This window comes from Platichthys flesus, chromosome 13, assembly GCF_949316205.1.
Source record: "Platichthys flesus chromosome 13, fPlaFle2.1, whole genome shotgun sequence".
In the NCBI taxonomy this organism is placed as follows: Eukaryota; Metazoa; Chordata; class Actinopteri; order Pleuronectiformes; family Pleuronectidae; genus Platichthys; species Platichthys flesus.
The window spans coordinates 24,485,820-24,510,400 of NC_084957.1; the positions used below are offsets into that span (position 1 = coordinate 24,485,820).

The following is a 24,581-nucleotide window of genomic DNA, read 5'->3' on the forward strand; positions in this document are numbered from 1 at the left end:
ACATTATACGATGTCAATTTACCACAGATTTATCATTAACTACATTTATGTTTGATATTTGATGTTCCCCCTTAATATCATTGTGAATGTAGCTATAGAAGTATAGTTGACTTACTATAATAAAATTTAGTGTGCTAATTATAGATGCAAATTAAAGAGTTTTAAGTTTTGAGTGACTGAACCTCCCTTTCATTTGCCTCACAGTGTACACAGTACAGGTGTGAACGCACCCAGATCGGATAGTGATCCGATCACACAAGACCACATTCCGAAGTGGTCTGGGCCACGTATAAGCATAGTAGAGCCCTGCCTTCTATTTGTTTCTATTGCCTCTTTCAGAGCATAAATACATAGGTCGTTACTATGCTTGGTACCGACCTATGCTTAAAGCCAAAATGATTTTCAGTGGTGGTTAAGTATTCACTTATCCTGTCAAGGATTAATCTATCTAGCACTTTCGATGGAATACTAGCAAGTGCTATGGGTCTTTATCAATACGTCCAATCTTACCAGCCTTGTCTCTGATAACTGGGACAAGAACTACTGACAACATGGAGTCTGGCAATATACCATGAATCACCAACCCAGTAAAGCAGATAGACAGTAGCACTGCCAACCAGGGGCCAGCTAACTTTAGGTGCTCTGCTGTGATGTTGTCCAGGCCACTAGCCTTCTTGTATGCAAGTTGCCCTATGGCACTGAGAACATCATTGGGGTGAAACATATACTTTCCTCATCTATTTTACCAACATGATAAGGCTCATATTTAATACTATTGAACAGCTCTGCATAATGCTGCCTCCATAGGTCAGCTATTGCCACTACATCAGTTACCCCCTCTATACTGCACGGAAGAGCTGCTTTAGCCCTATCAAGGGTTTTACCTCTTTCCAGAAGCTAGTGATGTCATTTTTAAGCAAATTATCAGCCATGGAGTGAGCACTCAGCACCTGCTCTTGTTTGTTTATGTATTGCAGAGCATATTTATACTTAGAATTCATTTTCTTTTTATAATCAAGGTCAGGTCCCTGCCTGGGCCTCCCAGCTATTACCCAAGCCCTATGGGCTGCATTGGCCATCAGCATGATGGCTAGCTACAAATTTATTCCACACTGGCTGGATGTTCTTGGCCTTCCTGGAATGAGAGACCCGGAACCATGAAAGTCAGGGTGGAGAGTGTTTAATTTGTCCAAATCCTGTTTGGCCATCCAGGTCTCCTGAATGCTCAAAACATCACTATTCGTGCATTATGGGTATGTGTCATTTTCGGCAGGGCTGTCGGTTTCCTCGGACCTCTCCGCTGACGCGCCCACAGAGCCCGACGTGCCAGTACCAGGGCCCGACAGACCTTCACCCGCCGCAGGGCAAGAAATCCCCCCTGCAGCTCTCCCAGGCAGAATCGCCCCACTTCTTGCTCCTCTTGGACGGCGAGGCTCGAAGTGTTGTCTGACGACTGTACCAGAACTGGGGGTCGTACATCTCCTTCCAGTCGTTCCATTCAGCTGTAACGCAGAAGGAGCTGAATCTGTTATGTGGCGTCTCGATTTTCCTGCACTTCACCTCGCGGCTCATCTTCCCTTGTAGGAAGAGACAGAGAGTATCGGCATCAAAATTCATCTTCAATCTCGTGGCGAACACACTGACCATCTTCGTTTTTACAGTAGACAGTTCCTCGTTGTTAATCACCGCAGTTCCAGTAATAACTGTCTTTTCCGTCCATGTCTGACTTGGGGTTTCTCAGCACGAGATTTTGCAGTAAACCGGTGAGCTGAGTTCTCTGGCACTGCCTTCCGTTTGCGGCCGTCCCTCACCATAGTACTCCAGCTAGGGTGCACAGTCTTCTCCGGGGCTCTTTCAACATACTGGTTTACTCACTGGGACAACAAGTGACATCGTTCAACAACCTTCTCACTCAAACTGAAGTCTCGGTGGTTAGAAACTTCGAAAAAACTCACAAGATGGAAGCTGTTTTTAAGTCTCTACTGTCACAGACTACGGTACCACTGGACGGGGTCAAGGTATATTAATAATAATTAACATACCTGAGGTAAGCAAGAAATATCAGGACCAAATAAAGTTTGTGTCCGATTTGCTCATGGCTTTAACTGGTCCTGGTATTCTCAATAACCCTCCAGTGAAAGAGCGAGCACGCCATGCCCAGACCATGCGCGGTGAAACCAAGTGCTTTTATCATTAAATTCCTCTGTTTCCAGAAAAGAGAGTCTTAAAATGGGCCAGACAAACTGTATTACCACAGCTCCAAGTTGAAAGTATACCCGGACATCAGCGCCACTCTGACTAAAAAAAGAGAAAGTCTGTGATTTGTCTCTTGGAATGTAAAGGGATCTATGGCCTGGTCAAGGGAGGTCGAATATGGCGTCAAGGGTTGGCCAATCCTTTCATTCCAATTTTAGTGGCAAAGCAAGGGGTACATTTATTTTGAACATTAAAAAAATACAGTTTAGCCCAACTACCGCTGCACCATCGAGAGCATCCTCACTAACTGCATCTCAGTGTGGTATGGCAGCTGCTCTGTTGCGGACCGGAAGTCACTGCAGAGGGTGGTGAAAACTGTCAAACGCATCACTGGCTCCTCACTCCCCACCATCGCAGCTGTCCAGAGCAAGAGATGTCTGTGGAGAGCGTGCAGCATTGTCAAGGACACCTCACACCCCAGCCACTGACTGTTTGCCTTCAGGAAGGCGCTACAGGGTCCTCCGTTCCCAGACCAGCAGGTTCAGGAACAGTTTCATCCCTGCGGCTGTCACCCTGCTGAACTCTGCACCACAGTGATAGCAGCCGCACCCCCACACACACCTTCTCCAGTGACAATACTTCCCCTCTCCACCCCGGCTTGGACTGCCACTCACCCTCCTCCAGCCACTGCACATTCACTTAACATTTGCACATTTGAACATTTGAACATTTTACATATTTGCACATTTCAACATTTGTACATTTGCACTAGTTATTTTTTTTCTACTACTGTTTTATCCCACCTATAGTGTATTCATATTTATATTTATCTTGGTCATAGTGTATTCATCATTCTTATATCATACCTTACCTCTTAATACTGTTCATATTCCACTTATATTTCTAACTGTACTTTCTATTTATTTTCATATTCCACAATGCACCATATACTGCACTTGAACTGCACTTTTTTGCACTTCTGGTTAGATGCTAAACTGCATTTTGTTGTATATGTACTTGTACTGTGCAATGACAATAAAGTTGAATCTAATCTAATCTAATGTTGCAGCTGACCCCCAAGGCCGTTTTGTAATAGTTTCAGGTTCCCTCAATAATGTCACTGTTGTTCTTGTCAATCTTTATAAACCTAACTGGGATGATGAAGCATTCTTCGGAAAAGTGATTTCTCTTCTACCTGATTTAAACTCCCATAAAATGTTGGGAGGTGACCTTAATTGTGCAATTGTGCACATTGTCTTATCCAAAACATGATTCCACCACTAAAACATTATTAATAATTTCATAATTTACGAACAAAATAGGAAGTATGGATCAATGGCGTTTTCTAAATCCTGATAAAAAGCAGTTTTCTTACCTTCCAGTTCATAAAACATTTTCAAGAATCAATTACTTTGTTGTTGATAGTTATTTTCCTCTCTGGTGTCAAAAGCACTCAATATTCACCTATTGTGATATCTGATCATGCTCCATTGTTAATTGGCATCTCGTTTAAATTCTTATGAAAAAGTTGCCCTTCCTGGAGCCACTGCTTATCATGGAATTTCAATCCATAACTCTTACCCGTGGGGAGTGAGATTAATCAGCCCCTAAAACGTTATGAAATTCCAGAGTCCACTTCCGCAAGGCCCCTGGTCCGGATGGCTTTTCAATAGAATTCTATAAAAAAATGCATTAATAATTTATTCAGTGACTCTCTAGACTGGGGAGCCATATCTCAAACTTTTACTGAGGCTTCATAACCTTACTATTAAAACCAGGTAGGGAAAATTCTGATTGTAGTTCCTCTCTCCTCATCCCTCTTTTAAATGTGGACTATAAAGCATTAGCCTTAAAGGGGATATATTATGCCTATTTTTCCACAAGTTGATATTGTTCCTTGGGGTCTTAATGAAATATCTGTAACATATTTTGGTCAAAATACCACAAGGATCATTTAAAACAGCACCTTTTTCTTGCAACCATTTAGTTTTGAACCAGAGTCAGGTGGGACGAAGCCTGGCTGCGAGAGCCCCAGCGCCCCAGCGCAGCCCCGCAGTGGGAGCGGGGTCTGGTGCAGCAGCAGCATCCTTCCACACTGATGAGTCAACGTTTAGAGGTGTCCCTGGGGTCCCTTATTTATGCGGCCACAATGTCTGACAGGTAGCAGCAGCGAGCTAACGCTAGCCAGGCTCCACCGGCCCGGTTAGCTCGCTCGTCCAAGGCCATGTAGCGAGATTCCCTACATGGGCAAAGTGTGACTATGACGTTTATTTCGGTCGTAATCCCATTCGACGCACTCTAGCATATCGTTTCTGATATAGAGGAACCGAAACAAATTGCGGGAGTTGTTTTTGAGTTTTGGGGACGGTAGACATGCCAGATACCCAAATTAACGTGTAGAAGCACTATATAAGTGGAATTTTCATAATCTGTCCCATTTAAGGCTTGAATCGGCCATACCAAACAGGATTTATGAAAAACCGGCACTCCTGTAATATCTGTCGTCTTCTCAATATCCTTCTCTCTCCAGCATCCACTGAGACTCCAAAAGTGGTGGTCTCTTTGAATGTGGGAAAATAGTGATGGGAAGTTCGGATAATTTTACCGACTCGGTTCTTTGAATCTCGTTCAGTAAAATGAACATATCTTTTTTAGAGTCATTCGTTCATTTCAGCGGGGGGGGGGGAATTCCTGCATGAAATTCCTGCATTAAAATGGTAATGTTTGATTTATTTTAAACTGTCTTTATTATCACGCTAGCATGTAATTATCACGGCAAACAATTACGCTGCACTGAACTGTAAGTAAAGTACAAAAAAGTTTAAATAACGAAACCTGTAATTATTACTTGTGAACGAAAATCATTCACGTCTTACTAAACCTAATGACGCTAAAGTGAACGAGGTTAACAAATCCTTTCTGTTTCCTCTTCTGAGCATATGCAGGTCACGTGAAAAATGATCCAAAGACTCGTACCCGGCAGATGAACGAATCGTTCACCTCCTGACAGTGTCTTCGGATCAATGATTCGTTCATCTGTCGGATACGAGTCTTTGGATCATTTTTCATGTGACCTGCATATGCTCAGAAGAGGACCTGCATCAGCCTATGCAACAGTCCCGATGCGCGGCAACGCGAAAATGAACGAATCGCTCTTTGAAAGGTCTCGTTACTCCCGAGTCCTTGTAAGGATTCATTCAAAATGAATGACACATCACTATGGGGAAAGCATTTGATCGGGTGGACTTAGGGGTATCTGTTTGAGGTCCGTAAGAAGAACCGATTTCCAAACCATTTGCTTTTAGATGGCCGAATGCTAGGTTACATTGAAAAAGCCTGTTTTCATATAAAGATATATGATCTTATTTAGATGATATTATTGTTATACACTCCTGATCAAAATCTTAAGCCCAGTTAAAAAATTGCATGAATTTGCATTTTGCACTGTTGAATCTTAGGAAGGTTCTAAGTAGAGTTTCAAAATGCAAAAAGAAGAAATAGGAACAAGAGCCCAAAAGTTGTGAGCAGGCAATTTTTTGAAAACAACAATTTAACTGAAGTAGGCTGTTCATCAGCTGATCAAAAGTTTAAGACCACAGCTAAAAAAAAACAGAAAAAAATCCTAAAACAGAAATTAAAGTGTCAAAACTGACTCAGTAATGAGTAGTTCCACCATTATTGTTGATCACTTCAAAAATGTGTTTTGGCATGCTTGATGCAAGTGTTTCCAAAAGGCTAGTGCGAATGTTGCGCCATGTGGTGAAGATGGCTTCACGAAGGGCATCCACTGTCTGGAACTGAAGTCCATTTTTGTAATCCATCCATCCCCAAATGTTCTCAATTGGATTAAGATCAGGGGAACATGCAGGATGGTCCAAAAGAGTGATGTTATTCTCCTGGAAAAAAGTCTTGGTCAGACGGGCATTGTGAATTGGAGCGTTGTCCTGCTGAAACACCCAGTAGTTACCACACAGACGAGGGCCCTCAGTCATGAGGGATGCCCGCTGCAACATCTCCATATAGCCAGCTGCTGTTTGACGCCCCTTCACAACCTGGAGCTCCATTGTTCCATTGAAGGAAAAAGCACCCCAGATCATGATGGTGCCCCCTCCAATGCGCCGCGTAGAAAACATCTCAGGTGGCATCTCCTTGTCATGCCAGTAACGTCGGAAGTCATCAGGACCATCAAGGTTAAATTTTTTCTCGTCAGAGAATAAAACTTTCTTCCACCTTTGAATGTCCCATGTTTGGTGCTCCCTTGCAAAGTCTAAACGGGCAATTTTGTGGCGTTGAAGGAGACGTGGCCTTTGAAGACGTTTCTTGTTTTTGAAGCCCTTCATTCGCAGATGCCGTCTGATGGTTTTTGGGCTGCAGTCAGCGCCAGTAATGGCCTTAATTTGGGACGAGGATCGTCCCGTGTCTTGACGGACAGCCATTCAGATCCTCCGGCTCAGCGCCGGTGAGATTTTTTTTGGGTCTACCACTTGATTTTTTTGTTCCATAACCCTGAGGATCTTTTAAGAAATGCAAAATGACTGTCTTACTGCGTCCAACCTCAGCAGCGATGGCACGTTGTGAGAGGCCTTGTTTATGTAGCTCAACAATCCTACCACGTTCAAAGACGGTGAGCTTTTTTGCCTTTGCCATCAAGAGATCTTCACAGTGTGATTACTTGACAGGAAATGACATGGAATCCAAATTTTTACACAGATTTTGGCTTTTAAAGGCTGTCTTAAACTTTTGATCAGCTGATGAACAGCCTATTTGAGTTAAATTGTTGTTTTCAATAAATTGCCTGCTCACAACTTTTGGTCTCTTGGTCCCATTTCTTCTTTTTGCATTTTGAAGCTCTACTACTTAGGAAGGTTCTACTTGAACCTTCCTAAGATCCAACAGTGCAAAATGCAAATTCATGCAATTTTTTAACTGGTCTTAGGATTTTGATCAGGAGAGTATTTATATAATTATTTGAATTTCACCGAAGTAAGTTGTTACAATATGTAAAATAACTGCCATGGTGAAATTTCACATGTAATTTTCAAAATACATGAAGTTAATTCATTAAGAACTTCAGTTGTTCTTACTTAAATATATGAGTTCATTATGACATGGATATGTCGAAAAAGAAGATTCTTGGTCTAACTTACATTCATATAGTCAAACCAAATAGCTTAGAGTACAGCAAATGCCTCACAGTTTTAAACCCTCTAGAAGGAAAAAATATGTAAGCCTGCGTCACCTTGGTCCCCCCACAAACTCTCAATGTTTGACACACAATCCCAGACAGAGTGGCATACAGGTGTAATAAATCCTATGGAGGATTTTATAACTTCAGATCAACCACTTATACAAATAGTTGGGTTAAGCCCTAGTGGAAGTCACAACAACTCCTAAAGATCCTTATGATGTACAGCAACCATACAGTAAATATAAAATTCCTCACAGTCTGTGGAAAGAATCAGGCATCACCTGATGGTTGTAAATCGAGTGAGTGAGTGAGAGAGAGAGAGACACATTACTGAAGGATACAATTAATTCTAATGGGTGAATTGCAAAACTGTACTGTAAAGTGATTTCAGTGTTCATCAAGACAAGAAAAGCACTATATAAATATATACATTTTTCCATTTATAGTCTAGTGGACATACAAAGAACATTAGTATAACTATTAAAGATATTACTCTAATAATATTGGTAATGTATATTTCTGTCCCCTTCAGGAATTGCGCTCGACAAATTTCTCTGTTTATTGTTCTTCCGAACAATGAGATCAAATATCCACCCCTGGTTGCAGTGTTGGACAGTATTCTCTCTTGCACCCTCTGAAAGAGTTAAAGTGTGTCCTGTCTTCCTCTCAGGCGTGGACTTATCATGGGCTTGTGGAACTCCCACACCTCAGTGGGCAACATCCTGGGCTCTCTGATTGCTGGCTATTGGGTCTCCTCCAATTGGGGCCTGTCGTTTATTGTACCAGGGATAATTATTGCAATCATGGGAGTTTTCTGCTTCTTCTTTCTCATTGAGCGTGAGTGCTGCCTCCTCATTGTAAAGTTGGCTAAAATATCATGATATATTTTAATTTGATTTATTTATTTTAATTGAATGTATGCATTTAATGTGTTCATTTTAAAGTTCAAAGTAAATGTCTGTCAAATGAGACTTGCTGAATGAGGCTGAAATATTAGAGGAAATGTAATTTGATGTGAGGAGTCTGCTTAGGCTGCATTACCACTAATATAATTTGACTAAAAATGAATATGCATGAGTGTGTATGTAACCTGAACTGTCTGCTTTTTGCGGCGTTTATGTCCGCTTACCGGTGCACTGACAAAATATAATAGTATAGAAATAATACATATTAACCTCAAGGCTTCCTTTCCCATCTTCAGACCCAAATGACCTAAAAAGCGTGTATGCTCAAAATTCTCCCCCTGGCAAGAGTGTGAGTACAGAGAGATTTTTGTTTGTCATTTTTGTAAATTACCCTCTGTAATTTACTCTGTCTAGATCTAATCATTCTTGGGTATGCTTGTATTGTATGTATTCTTAATTGGTATTCATTTAAGAAATAGTTCCCCCAAAAATGAAAATCCACTCATCTACTTACTCCTACGCAGATGGAGGGGTGAGTAGATGAGTAAATGATCTCTTCTTCAAAGAAAAAAAAAATGCCTCCATACGGCTCCTGTTGAGTCTACCACAAGTATCCATAAGCCCCAACATTCAAACTCGACCCAAAACAAGATAATTTACACTGTTTTTAGCCTAAAAGTCAGCTGTTGTCCTGAGCCCAGAGCCGCGCACACACAGCACAGGTTCGTGCCTCTATGCTCTAGCCCCAAGAATTTGCGATAGCTGCAGTTACTAAAGATGGTACCAGTACTTATTATGAGTTCTCACTGATCTTGTTGCGTTCAGCCTTGAGCCTGAAAGTGGCTCCAGGCAGGAGGATAGCAGCAGACCTTTAGGCTAAAAACTTGGTGTAAATGATGCGGTTTTGAGTTGGATATGAATGTCTGGGCCTACAGACACCTGAATGATACCACAAGTCCAGTAGGAAGGCTTTATATTTTTTTTATTGAAGAAGTTGTCCCCCACTAACTTACTTGATTTGGCTGCAACACTGTTAACCCCTGAAACTCCCAAAAGTGTTTTTTGGACTCAAACACTTCACCCACCCCTCCATCGGCATAATGGGGAGTAGATAATGAATGACTTTTCATTTTTGGGTGAACTATCCCTTTAGTGCCCTAGTGTGTATTTCAGCTCATGTTGTTATTTTGTTGTTACTCGTATTGAAAGAGCTACATTTATATTATTGGGTTGTTCTGCAGCCCCTCATTTGAGCTTCTGACCTAAACAGACAATATACTGAAAGACATGTAAATATGAATGTAATTTATTGTCCTTTCAAGCAGCTTGGAGTAAATGGACACCATGAGGTGTATCTGCAACACAAGAACACTAAAAACCAGGTGTGTGTCACTAAGTAGCCTATATATAGCCTGAGGAGTAGAGTGAATGTCCTTGTACAACCAGAAGGTCAGCGGCTTAAATCCTTCCCCATGCCAAAGTGTTGAATAGATATTGAATGCACTTTGTGGAAGTCGCTTTGGATAAAAGTGGCAGCTAAAAGACACTTAATGTAATAGAACTTAAGCAACTGTGACATCCTCTGCCCTTAACCCTGAACAATAGTCAGGGGGAAAAAATAAGAAATTAACTATTTAAATACAAACTACTAACCATTCAGAGCCTTTAGTCCAGTAACGGAATGATTTAGATTGTAAATGTTTGCCTGATTAAGTGGCAAGTCTGTAGCCCAGTACAGCCATTGAACAATGTGAGAATATCTTTGATTGTTTTTATCAAATACTGTTGTAAATGTTACTAAGCATGTAAGTGTCATTCAGGCAGACATACTACTATTGCCAGGAGAGTTTTAAAAACAGGAAGGTCAGTTCCCTCAGTGATTCAAGGCGTTTAATGGTCATTTCAGCAGGAGGACATCTTTCAGTTTGTTTGGGATTCTGGATGAATGCTGAAATATCATTTGTTTAGATGATTGCAAATGTTGACACACTGGGCCTTTACGGACATCTGGTAAACATACCATGACATGCTTACCATCATCATAGCATGTCAATGGGGGCATGTGGATTCTCACAAAATCAGCACTTACATCCCCTTGCAGACTTGGCTTAGATTGGCCCCAGGATGTCAGAACATAAGGATTCAGCCTCTTGGTTTCTTGAAACTTTTTTAATAATAATATTAACAGAGTTGGGTTTATTATATGCAGGTGTTCTTTACAAACCACCCATATATTACAACAAATGGGTTAAACATTCAGTATGCAGGAGTTAGTGGCATCTAGTGGGGAGGATCCATATTGCATTTGACTCAATACCCCTCCCCCCTACCATGAACTGAACAAATCATAACTGAAACATAAAAGAAAATGTAGAAATACTCTAATTTATTGGTGCTTTCCTTCCATTCAGTTGTCCTCTCTTCTCCTCCCTCTCTTTTAGAGCTACGACGTAGAGCTGTTGTTGCCCAGGGACAGCGTGTGTGTCCCTGTGCAACCAGTCGTAGTGGTTAAGAGCGAATCAGAACCATCTGCCATCAGCTTCACAGGAGCCCTACAAATACCGGTCGGCTACACACAGACACACACTGCCATCATCTAAACCACTTTAAATTAAAAGCATTGGCGCATTACAGGCATGGATGATGATGCCGAATGATCACAGTCAAATAAATAACTGAAATTGTATCTGTCACATGATATTTAAGAAGGCTCCAATGAGTCAATCCACATAAGTTGTTCCACATAAGACCTATTCAGACCTAGAATAGATCATCCATCCTGAGAGATCCAATCACAAGTGGACTGCGTTAAGTCTACTTATCACACATGGCATTAAAATGTCTCCTTAATGTACAGTCCCCACTCTATATTCAAATTATCACATACATCCTTTGTGCTGGCAAAGACCAAATAATGTTTTTACCCAGTCTGACTTGTGTCTGTTGTCAAAAGGTTTATGAGTGTGTCAATGCAAGAGATTAATTAATTAATCAATGAGATTTAAATCTACTTTGAAGAAAGATTTTGTCCTTTTGAAAACAAATTGAAATCATAATGTGTTCACATCGCTAATACTGTGGTGGTGGCCTCAAGCCAATCAGCATATTGGCAATGAGAAACATAAAAATACATTTAATTCATTGTGAAACTATAAGGTCAGAGAATGTGAGCTGACACCACCTCTGAATGTGGTCAGTCACAGAAAAGCTATTATAATAATTTGGTATCATCTGTATGTCTGTCTTGCTAGGGGGTGATCGATTTCTCTCTGTGTCTGCTTTTTGCCAAACTGGTCAGTTACACCTTCCTCTTCTGGCTGCCGCTCTACATAACGAAAGCAGGTGAGGACGAACTTTGAAATTTAACTTAATCAAAGGATTTAGCCCAATGGGCTTAGATTGAAACATGGCGCCATAGCCTTGTGCGCCACGGCACACCATGCAAAAGGCAGTTAAATGTCCAGTGCGCAGGGATCCTGACTGTTTGGAGCCCCTGAAGTCCCAAAAGATTTTAATTCAGTGGCTCTGTAGCTCTGTAGAAACAGACAATTGACTGTCAAAATAATGCAATTCATGCCGAACATGTTTAGTTTCAATCATAATATTTGAGAATTTAACATATATGTAAAAAAAAAAAAAAAAAGATGAGGCAAACTAAACATTAATTCAATTTAATACTAGGCCCTAATAATAATCCAAAAGTGGAATGGGAAAACAAGCTCAGTATCCTCTTGATATTGGCTAAGCCATCAGCCGACGTTTCGGGCGATCGACGATCCCAGGTTCCATCTACGGGGCTGTGATACAGTCTGTAGGTAGACTGGCCATGGGTCTCTTTTATAACAGTTGCAGACGCAAAAAACAGAGCCTGAAACGTACATACGCCACTTCTCACGCAAACGTTGGGGTTTTAAAAACAAACTTGCTGGAAAATTTGCACATTTCCATGTAAACTCTGACCCATGTGTACAAACTTTTGGAGACGGTAAAGTGGCGACGCAGACGTGAGGGAGTGAACCACTTCATCATTAACATTAAATCCAACAGCTTTACATATCTGTTCCACACAAACCTTTTATTTTATATATAAAAATATATCAAACAACTTAAAGGAAATTGGGTTCAGATTCCATTAAACCGCGGAGTTACAGAGGCGAGTCACTAACAGTTTTTAATAATATCTTGTGCATGTCTCTTCAAATTACTGCAGTGAACGTGACTGTGCCATCAGGCGCACAGAGCGCACTGGAGATCACTTACAAGAAATTATGAAAAACTATTCACTTACCAAATAACATCCCAGAGGACCTTAGGATCCACTGATATGCGGTAATCGCTCTGATTGCTTTAAATAAATAAATACCTTGGTGACACTGCTGTGTGACGCTGCTTGATGGATGAACGCATATGGAAAGATGAGGAGGAGGCAAGGGTTCAGCTGATATAGATTCTATTGATCTGTGATCTCAGATTCTTTGTGCTGAACTGAGTGCCGTGTAACACGGATCGACCGACAGATCCGAACTATCCCAGTACAAACATAACCAAATAATATTAATTCAGTTAAATTCTACAGATTGAGGACATCAAAACTGTCTCTGAATTTAATAATCATGCATTTTTTCGTTTTGCCTCCACCTTTGAATAGGATCTTTTTTAATTTCAGCAGCATAATTGAATATTCACGATGTGCTTTGCATTAATCATTCATGGTCGAAAGTGGGCGTGTGGAGGGCGGACTTGGAGGCAGACCCTAGTGCGCACATTTCCAGGTGGACTGTGATTCATACAGTGATCAAATTCAGGTGTGCTTGCGCATCGTTTTACAAATGAAACTCCTGTTCAGTTTTATCATCACCTCATTAGAGAGACGAAAGATTTTGCGACAAGAGAAAACAAACTACAGCAATATATTATACACTCACTGGCAACTTTATTAGAAACACCTCTTGAATTGCATGTTAACACAAATGGCTAATCACGACTTGCTGAATTTTAAACCGAGCATCAGAATGGGGAAGAAGGGATTTAAGTGACTTTGAACCTGGCATGTGTTACCGGCACCAGACCTAGGGGAAATCTGGACCAGCAGCAAGGGTTACAATTAAATGCCCGACCAGAGAGGAGAAACATTCTGGATCACTGTTACACCAAAGTAAGCAGTGCTTATTACCCCGTCCTCCCAGGCTGCACTGGGACTCTCGGACCATGTCAACGTCCATTTGATTCCTGCATACAGGCATAAACAGCATAACTCAAAAAGTTAAGGTTGTAGAAGGAAGTGGCGTTCAGGAGCGGGGTCAGAGTCCGGTTTATAGAGGCAAAATACAGGTTTAGCAAGGAGGTGAGAGAAGCTAAACGACTGTACTCTGAGAAACTCCAACACCAGTTCTCAGCCAATGACTCTGCCTCTGTCTGGAGAGGGCTAAAGGTCGACGCATGCTTCTGCAACTGCGTCTGTGGCTTTTACGCAGCTGCGTCAAAGGACTCTTTGTCGTTCATGCTTCTGAAAGCGTTGCGCGTGTTACAAAGCAATTCACCGCCAGGACACTAGGCGGAGTACAGTTTTTTGTTGAAGACGGCCTTAGAGACGCCTTCTTTGTGTGCGGCAGTCTTCGTCGACTGTTTATTTACATCGCCACTACGGATCCTCATAGCCATCCGCCAGTCAGTGATATGGTCCATATTCGTTCTTCTAAATCTTCCATGGTTTCTGCCGGTATTATGGGGCATGAAACCGGAAATGCGACTCCAGAAAGGATGTAGTTAGCAGACCAATCACAGCCTTGCGTTAGGATTAATGAGCTTTGTCTATAGTTATAAAAATTGGGCGACGCACGTAAGAAGGGATACTTAAGCACGTAAGGGGCCCGGAAGGGCTCTTGCGCTTACGGGCCCGTGAAAATGCGCCGGCCTTAAGGCTGATGCGCCGGCCTTAAGGCTGATTACAAACTGCAAGCCTAGAGCCCCTCACTGCACTAACGACTCACTCGCCTGGCCAACAATTTGAATGAGTTTTACTGTCGTTTTGATACACAATGGGACAGTCCTGACACCATTCCCCTTGACACCACCCTCCAGCCCATCAACTGCACCTCCCCCACCATAGCAAACGCTTCTATCTTTATTTATTTAGGGTTCACTCAGACACAGACTATAGCTAAAATATTGAAATCCTTACAAACCCACCATTTAATGGTGTGAAGCACTTACTGGGTATTTCCATGTACCCACAACCTCATCCCATCCAGTGCAAACCTGTCCTCATCATCATAATCGTCATCAAATCTGCTCCAAAAAACAAATTATTTTGTAGTGGGGTTTAAGAGTCAATGATCTGGGTTTCAGCCTTGTGGAGATCCTTTTGTGGAATTGATACTCGCCGTTTGTCGGGGTGGAAGAGGTGCAGTTGTCACCGGATGGGAGTGGGTTGTGGAGACTTGGAGCCCAGATCCCATAGATTAAAAGGAAACATAAACAGACAAGTGATTATTATACTGCGGTGCGTAACTGACTTTAAAGTAGATTATATAAATGTATATTTGCAAAGAAAATCTTAATCTAAATGAAGAGAAACAAATAATCATAACAGGACATACAGGTAGACCCTTTTTTGTGAAATGCTTCTATCTTTATTTATTTAGAGTTCACTCAGACACAGACTATAGCTAAAATATTGAAATCCTTACATTCTCTTTCAATCCTGAAACACTGTGCTGATCAGCTGTCTCCGGTGTTTACTGACATTTTTAACACCTCACTGGAGACCTGCCACGTACCAGCCTGCTTCAAGACCTCCACCATCATCCCTGTCCCATAAAAAACAAAGATCCTTGGACTCGATGATTACAGACCCGTCGCCCTGAGCTCTGTGGTGATGAAGGCATTTGAGCGCCTCGTGCTGTTCCACATCAAAGCCATCAGTGACCCTCTCCTGGACCCCCTGCAGTTTGCCTAACGAGCCAACAGGCCTGTAGACGATGCAGTTGACATTCAACTGCCCTTCACTTCATCAACTGCCCTTCACTTCATCCTCCAGCACCTGGACTCCTCAGGAACCTATGCCAAGATCCTGTTTGTGGACTTCAGCTCTGCCTTCAACACAATCATTCCGAATCTGCTACAGGAGAAGCTCTCCCAGCTGAGTGTGCCTGACTACACCTGCAGGTGCATCACAGGCAACACGTGAGGCTGGGGAAGCATGTCTCCGATTCCAGGACCATAAGCACCGGTTCCCCTCAAGGCTGTGTTCTTTCCCCTTTACTCTTCTTCCTGTATACAAACAGCTGCAACTCCAGTCACCAGTCCGTCAAACTCCTTAAGTTCGCGGATGACACCACCCTCATTGGGCTCATCTCTGGTGGGGATAAGTCCACCTACAGTAGGGAGATTGTCCATCTGGTGACCTGGTGTGATCTGAACAACCTGGAGCTCAATGCTCTGAAAACAGTGGAGATGGTTGTAGACTTCAGAAGGAACCCAGCCCCACCCACCCCCACCGTCCTGGGCACCATCATCTCCCAGGACTTCAAATGGGAGCTGGACATCAGCTCCCTCACCAAAAGAGGTCAACAGAGACAGATATACTTCCTGCGGCAACTGAAGAAATACAACCTGCCAATGACAATGATGGTGCACTCCTACACCTGCATCATCGAGTCCATCCTCACCTCCTCCATCACCATCTGGTTCGCTGCCACCACCGCAAACGACAAAGGCACTCCGGCCTCTCACAAAATGGCGTGACCAGGCTGTTGCAGATAAAGTAAAGCTCGTTAACATATAACATTTCCCTGGTTAACATGCGCCAAGACCTGGCTACAAATATTTTTAACACATTTAAGAACAATGTTACATTACAGAACCGTAATACTTGTGATACAGACGTATTACACCGGTGGTTAAAACTCAAGTTCAAAGGAAAAGTATGTGCACCCGCCGACGAAGCCCGTCAGGACGACGAGTCACTAAACTATACATTTTTGTACTTTAACCACATTTTTCACTATCATCAGCACTAATCTAAAAACCAACATAACATTCACACCTGACTCTGACACTAAACTAGTTGTAAGACTGAGTTTTGTCTTACCTGTTGATTTAAGAAGGGAGGAGACTAATTCAGCGTCTTGCTCAGAACAAACTCACTTTAATGTGAGATGCGCATGCCCTGAGCCCGTGCTTACTTACTCCCTTCAGAATTCACCGCTGTAACACAGCGCCACCTACTGACGTGGGGTATAATTTGTCATGACAAACTTAAAAAGGGTTCAGTTGTCTTTCAAAAATAGGGGTGGTATCTGTCTAACTAAAATCCAAATGCATGGCATTTTCAACCTATTACACATGGTTGTTGGTGTCAGACGGCCAGGTCTGAGTATTTCAAAAATGTTGATGACAGAGGTCAGAGGAGAATGGGTTGAGTGGTTCGAGATGACAGAAAGGCAACTTAACTCAGATTACTCGTTACAACCAAGGTATGCATAATACCATCTTTGAACGCATAATACATCGATCCTTGAAGCAGATGGGCTAGAGCAGCAGAATACCACACCGAGTGCCACTACTCTCAGCTAAGATTAGGAAAATTAGGCTAAAATTTGCATAGGCTCACTAAAATTGGACAATAGCAGATTAGAAAAACATTGCATGGTCTGATGAATCTCGATTACAGCTGCATCTTTAAGATGGTAGGGTCAGAATTTGGCTTACACAACATGAGAGCATGGATCCATCCTGCCTTGTATCCATCCTGCCTTGTATCAATGGTTCAGGCTGGTGCTGGTTGTGTACCAATTGAGCATTGTTTATATGCCTTGTTGAATCTATGCTACGAAGAATTAAGGCAGTTCTGACGGCAAAAGGGGGTCCAACCCGGTACTAGCAAGGTGTACCTAATAAAGTGGCCGGTGAGTGTATATAAAAATATATATTAGAAAAATGTGTTTGTTTGTTGTTTGTTTCAGCTCACCTGGATGCCAAGGAGGCTGGAGATCTCTCCACCTTGTTCGATGTGGGAGGAATTGTGGGTAGGTGCTATTGTTCAAATTTTCCTCAAAACTTATTTTGAGTCTGTGTGTTGGTGTGTGTGTCTTATGTAACTATTTACTTAACACAGATATCATGTGTACATGTTTGCTCAGGGGGAATCTTGGCAGGAGTCATCTCTGATAAACTGGGGAAGAGAGCCACCACCTGTGCAGTAATGTTGTTGCTGGCAGCTCCCACTGTAAGTTTCTATTGTACTGTTTCAATTATCCACATTATTATGTTAGGTCCAAAAGTTGCAAGCGCAGTCCCTTCAAATAATGTTGGATTTATATGTTTGTGTCTTTAGGACTGTGAAAAAAATGTAGGCACTGAAATTAAAGTGACATTGCTTTCAAAAGTAACACCATGAACAGCTTTTCTAAGTTAACTTTATACAAAGTGCAAACAGAAAAAGACTCATTCTGGCAACCCTTTACTAGATCTCCTACTAATCCTCTTTGGACAGTTCTACACTGGGAAGATAGATTGTTCAGAGCATAATACTGTAGATAAGATGCTATTGGTCTGTAGATTGAGTCTTTTTCAGAGTTTTCTCTGAACCCACCATTCCCTGCCCCTGGGCAGTGCATTGGGGGTCCGTAGTGGGGGTGATTTGTGGCAGGGCCTGGCGGGACCAACCTCCTAAAGGGTGGAGGGATGTACGCAAAAGAAAATTCATATAAAACCGTGCGCACGCACACCTGAATGCAATGTTCACTGTATAAATCACAGTCCACCTGGAAATGTGCGTACGTGGATCTGCATCCATATCCCCCCTCCACAAGCCCACTTTCAACCATGAATGATTAATGCAAAGCCCATCATGAATATTCAATTATGCTGCTGACCAATGGGTTTCCACCGTGAGTCATGAAAGAGTCACGGCATCAAGCTGTGAGAATTGGAATCTCCATGTTTCTCTCTTCTTGTGCCTCTCCCCTGTGTGGCAGCTCTGCTGCTGCCTTTTAAATCCAGGGAGAGTTAACCTACCCCCCCTACCCACATGCTCCATGGTTTTACTGTTACCTTTTTGCTCATGTTTGGTATCCACAGAAGGTCAGCTGAGGGTTGACTTGCAGTGCTGTGTTACCAATGATACACTGCTCCAGCTCAGATAACTCTGTCAACCTTCCTTTCCTTTTTCCCTTCCCCTTCTCTTTTCAATTTTTTTAGATTCAACTAAACTAAACTTTAGATTTTTTTTTACTTAAATTTTACTCTTTCCCGATACAGCTTTCCCTGAATCTATAACTGCATCCCATCCAATGGCATCCACTGCTGACATTACAAAATATAACAACTTTGTTAGGGTTTGAGTCCAGTGCAGCGCTGTTTTCAGAAGTTCGTTTTAACATTCTTGACTGAATACATTTTCTTTTCAGTTTCTGAAATTTCTACCTAGTCCAGCCCTTTTATGGGCATTGGTAGGCTGTTACGTTTGCTGATTAGGAAAAACAGGCCTGCACTTTCAACTTCGGAAGACATGACATTCATCAATATAAGAACAAATTTGCATACCATTCTGCAGTTTTCTTTGGGAATTTCTGAAGAACAAATTTAAGAAAAATATGAACAAGATATTGGTAATCAAGGTCCTATGGCCGGCTGAAAATATTGAATTTAGGTACGATCCAAGAATGTCTTGCATAGCGACAATTGACTAGTCAAGCCAGCCATCTTGAAGCACGCCTTGCACAAGAAGCAACGTCATTGAGCAGCAATATGAATAAGTTTAGAATTATGTTATAATTTGAATTTCAGAGTTAAAACAGTACATCAACATCACTTACAATTTTATATATTTGCTTCAAGCTAATGAAAGATACTATCCATTAGTAAAGAAATTATTTAAATAACAGCACACTACTACATTACTTTCACGGTAAAGTGTTGACAATAAAATCAGATTTTTCCCTTTGATTTGAGGTGATTGTAACAAGTTGCTAATTAACCCATTACAAATTATATATTCCCAACTACATGGGGGGACCACATAAGAGACAGCCGGGGCAGACCATTAAAGATAAAATCTCTCTCTCTCCTTTTTAATTCTTATTTATGTCATAATTTTATCCAAATCGTTTTATATAAGTTTTTTTTACCAATTAAGGGTTTAACTTTGTATGGGTGTTTATTTTGGGCTTCGACTTTATTTGTTGTGTTCCTACCCAGCTCGACCTGGGGAGAGCTTGCAACAGCGGGGTAAAACACATTTTATTTAACTGATAAAAGCTAATTATGGTGTTCCTTTGAAAGCAATGTCACTTTACTTTCAGTGCCTGCAGCTTTTTCGATCCTAAAGCCACAGTAATGAGTAATGAATGGTGAATGAAAATGTTACTGCTTTCATTGTTTTGCGTTGTCTTTGTTTTGCAGCTCTACGGCTTCTCCATGATAAGTGAGTTTGGTCTGGGGCCAACCATCGGTAAGAGCCAGATCTCACTTTACAACTTAGTCAGAGTTGGTGCCACATGGTTAGCTGCTTAAGAAGCAGTTTACAGAAACATGCATCATTAAATTTCTTGTCATCTTGCGTTTATCCGGGTTCAGGTTGGATAGGTAACCATCAAAGAAGGATATTCCAGATGTCTGTCTCACCAGGCATGCTTTCAATCTTTTCCTGGGGGATTATGAGGTGTCCCAGGCCAGGGATCTGTAAATCCCTCCAGTGACTTCTGGGTCTATCCCGGGGTCTCCTCCTGGTTGGGTGTGCCAAGTAAACTTCTAACGGGAGCCACACAGGAGCCATCCTGACTACATACTCGAACCGACTCAAGTCTCCTTTCAAGAATGAAGGAGCAGAGATTCTACTTTGAGCTACCTACAGATGCCTGAGCTCACTATTTATTATTGCTGAGCCCAGCTACCCTAGGGAGAAAACTGATTTAGGGCACTTTTATTCATGATCTCATTCCTTCGGTTACTACCCAGAGTTCATGAACATAGGTGAGGGTTAGAATATAAATTAGGTGGTAAACTGAAAGCTATGACTTGTAACTCAGCTCCTTCTTCAACACAATGGTCCGGTACATATCCCATATTACTGATGACTCCATACTGACCCACCTGTCCATCTTGCACTCCATCGTCCCCTCACTCGTAAACAAGACCCCAAGATACTTGAACTCCTTCACATGGTGGAGTAACTCACCCCAACCTGAAGAGAGCAATTCGCCATTTTCCAGCAGATTTGCCATGTTGCACTCGACAAGTTAGGCCTGATGAAGCCAACAGAACAACATTGTCTGCAAAAAGCAAGAAAGCGCATCTAAGCGCTCTACTCTCCATGGATGAGCTTTGAAATGATGTCCATGAAAATCACAAACTAAATTGGTGATAAAAGAGCAACCCTGGCTTGCAGAGTCCAACAGCCAATGGGAATGTGTTCATCTTTGTACTGAAGAATGCGGCTCTCACTTTGCTTTGCTTCTTAACTACCATAACAACCTCTGCCAGGGATATAGACAAGCCATCCCCAAAGACTTCAGACTCTGCCTGATCAACAATCGACAAATGGTACAGTTTCAGGTGCTCCTCTAAAGGCTGAATTATAGTCCTGCGGCTGCAACCGCGGAAGGCCACGCAGTTGCATCGACGGACTCGTTTTGGTTTATACTTCTCTAACGTGCTGCGCGTGTTGCAACGCAATTCACTGCCAGAACACTAGGCGGAGTAACATTTTTTTTCAAAGACAAAACACACAAAGAAGAGACGTCTTCTTCGTCTACTGTTTATTTACATTGCCACTCCGGCTCCTCATAGCCTATTTCTGGCGGACAAATCGGCCAGTCAGTGACAGGTTATACAAGTGGTCATACTTTCGGATCTCTTCTGCCAAGTGCTCATCTATTTGTTCCATATTCGTTCTTCTAAATCTTCCGTGATTTCCGCTTATTGTGGGGCATGAAACCGGAAAGTAGACTCCGGACGGGATGTAGTAAGCAGACCAATCACAAGCCTTGCTGGCTGCGTGAGGCTCGCGTCGCTTTGTTGTGTAGTTAGAAAAATTGGCGGACGCACGCAAGCCCGCAGAGGGCACGAAAGGGGCGTGTTGCGTGCATGCGTGCGTGCGTGCAACCCGACTATAATTCGGCCTTAAGTCCTCTTTCCACCTTCCAGCCATGTTTCCTTCAGCCTGACGGACCCATCAGCAGCCTCTTAGGTTGCTGCCACTGACAACAACCATCAGACTACAACTCCCACTTTCCTCCTCTGCAATAGAGTCCCTGAACATGGCCAACAACCATGAATTCCTCTGGGATGCATAATAAATTATTCTTTTGTTGAACTCTTTTAGGTCACAGAAGAGTAATTCATTCATCATACACTCCTGATCAAAATATTAAGACCAGTTAAAAAATTGCATGAATTTGCATTTTGCACTGTTGAATCTTATGAAGGTTCTAAGTAGAGTTTAAAAATAAAAAAAAAGAAGAAATGGGAACAAGAGCCCAAAAGTTGTGAGCAGGCAATTTATTGGAAACAACAATTTAACTGAAGTAGGCTGTTCATCAGCTGATCAAAAGTTTAAGACCACAGCTCAAAAAAAAAAAAAAACTCCTAAAACAGAAATTAAAGTGTCAAAAACTGACTCAGTAATGAGTAGCTCCACCATTATTGTTGATCACTTCAAAAATTTGTTTTGGCATGCTTGATGCAAGTGTTTCCAAAAGGCTAGTGTGAATGTTGCGCCAAGTGGTGAAGATGGCTTCACGAAGGGCATCCACTGTCTGGAACTGAAGTCCATTTTTGTAAACTTCCCTTGCCATCCATCCCCAAATGTTCTTAATTGGATTAAGATCAGGGGGACACACAGGATGGTCCAAAAGAGTGATGTTATTCTCCTGGAAAAAAGTCTTGGTCAGATGGGCATTGTGAATTGGAGCGTTGTCCTCCTGAAAAACCCAGTCGTTACCACACAGACGAGGGCCCTCACGTAATGAGGGATGCCCGCTGCAACATCTCCACATAGCCAGCTGCTGTTTGACGCCCCTGCACAACCTGGAGCTCCATTGTTCCATTGAAGGAAAAAGCACCCCAGATCATGATGGCGCCGCCTCCACTGTGCCGCGTAGAAAACATCACAGGTGGCTTCTCCTTGTCATGCCAGTAAAGTTGGAAGCCATCAGGACCATCAAGGTTAAATTTTTTCTCGTCAGAGAATAAAACTTTCTTCCACCTTTGAATGTCCCATGTTTAGTGCACCCTTGCAAAGTCTAAATGGGCAATTTGTGGCGTTGAAGGAGACGTGGGCTTTGAAGACGTTTCTTGTTTTTGAAGCCCTTCCTTGGCAGATGCCGTCTGATGGTTATTGGGCTGCAGTCAGCACCAGTAATGGCCTTAATTTGGGACGAGGATCGTCCCGTGTCTTGACGGACAGCCATTCGGATCCTCCGGCTCAGCGCCGGTGAGATTTTTTTGGGTCTACCACTTGATTTTTTTGTTCCATAACCCTGAGGATCTTTTAAGAAATGCAAAATGACTGTCTTACTGCGTCCAACCTCAGCAGCGATGGCATGTTGTGAGAGGCCTTGTTTATGCAGTTCAACAATCCTACCACGTTCAAAGAAGGTGAGCTTTTTTGCCTTTACCATCAAGAGATCTTCACAGTGTGATTACTTGATAGGAAATGACATGGAATCCAAATTTTTACACAGATTTTGGCTTTTAAAGGCTATGGTCTTAAACTTTTGATCAGCTGTGACAGCCTATTTGAGTTAAATTGTTGTTTTCAATAAATTGCCTGCTCACAACTATTGGTCTCTTGTTCCCATTTCTTCTTTTTGCATTTTGAAGCTCTACTTAGAACCTTCCTAAGATCCAACAGTGCAAAATGAAAATTCATGCAATTTTTTAACTGGTTTTAAGATTTTGATCAGGAGTGTATATTCTGTGGAAACCTGACTAAGATTTGAAGTTCATTTTATTTGGGAGACATCTACAATATCTCATACTGTTACTTTTGAGTGGTAGTCTGTGTCCTGAGATCCAGCCACATTGGTTTGTCATAGTTATTTATTTTACTTATGGCAATTTCTCAAATATGTGTGTGTAAATGCCTTTTGTTCGTGCAATCTGAAGTGTATTGATTGCCTTATTTGCAAACATATTGCATTTAGATATAAAAATCAACACCATTCAAACTTTCTGCTTTTCATGTATGACGTTCAGATTAATGAGGTCACATGACATCATCATCTGAACTTTGGTGATCATCAGTGGCTGACATTGTGGCACGACTGATGACTAATTTTATGATGGATCATTATCCTCATAATATGCTGAAGGGAATTTTAAGTGTTATTATATGATACATTGTAATGCGGCAGAAGATCATGTTGAGCCCCGATTTAATAATTTTCACAACAAATGTCATCAAAAGAAGTGTGCATAATAGATAGAACAGTTTTTTCGCTCAAAGTTGTCTTAAATTTATCCAAGTACCATAGAGGTATGCATACGTTTTCAGAGTCTAGTGGACTTGTGTGGCTGCAGACTGAAATACTGAAAACATGAATAGGATATGTCTGTGTATGTCCTAGGCATGCTGCTAGTGTGTGGAGGTCTAGTCAATGGACCATACGCCCTCATCACAACTGCAGTATCTGCTGATTTGGTAAGCGTGTTCTGCTATAGTCACATTCCATTTTAACTATGAAACTAAGGAACAGGTCCACTCTCTTATGTTTCTCCCACTCTCTCTCTCTGTTTTACTCTTCATCCAAGGGGACCCATAAGAGCCTGAAAGGCAATGCCAGAGCACTGTCGACTGTCACTGCCATCATTGATGGCACAGGATCTGTAGGTCAGTGCCACTGATAAGTAGACCCTGTGTTCATTTATATATATATATATATATATATATATATACACTGTTAAAATAAATCTGTTATCGTCCTCTGGAGCCATATTCGAACATGATTCACAGCGGATATTAGAAAACAGGGCGCCAGTGGCGGACCTGCTAATTCGGGTGTTCTCTGGCTATTGCCAATCGGACTGCGAGCACAGGTCCCACAAGATGACGTAGGGGCCTCATGCCGTCATGGAGTCTGTTTCTGAACGTTTGGTCAGAAACATGCACACCAGTTGCCTGCTGAAGGTCATTTGGTAGGTCTCTCGTAGTGCTCCTCCTCTTCCTCCTTGCACAAAGGAGCAGATATTATTATTAGATAGATGTTATGCTGTGACAAATAATTGTTTCCCTAACTTCTTTGAACATATATATATTAGTGCTGTCAGTTTAACGTGTGAGAGTTGGC

General features: G+C 42.0%; 1 protein-coding gene across 9 annotated transcripts in view; it reads left to right on the forward strand.

Annotated features, from left to right (window-relative positions):
- slc37a1 (solute carrier family 37 member 1) overlaps positions 1–24,581 on the forward strand; it is a 67,740-nt gene that overhangs the window by 34,312 nt on the left and 8,847 nt on the right. For 4 of the 9 annotated variants that reach the window (XM_062402596.1, XM_062402588.1, XM_062402592.1 and 1 more), the window contains 10 exons: positions 8,055–8,221; positions 8,586–8,638; positions 9,612–9,671; positions 10,731–10,853; positions 11,541–11,631; positions 17,256–17,318; positions 17,433–17,518; positions 19,696–19,744; positions 23,862–23,935; positions 24,046–24,124. In XM_062402596.1, the coding sequence (XP_062258580.1) occupies positions 8,055–8,221; positions 8,586–8,638; positions 9,612–9,671; positions 10,731–10,853; positions 11,541–11,631; positions 17,256–17,318; positions 17,433–17,518; positions 19,696–19,744; positions 23,862–23,935; positions 24,046–24,124 (845 nt within the window). The remainder of the gene's footprint in view (positions 1–8,054; positions 8,222–8,585; positions 8,639–9,611; positions 9,672–10,730; positions 10,854–11,540; positions 11,632–17,255; positions 17,319–17,432; positions 17,519–19,695; positions 19,745–23,861; positions 23,936–24,045; positions 24,125–24,581) is intronic. The other 5 variants (XM_062402591.1, XM_062402589.1, XM_062402594.1 and 2 more) reach the window with 5 other exon arrangements.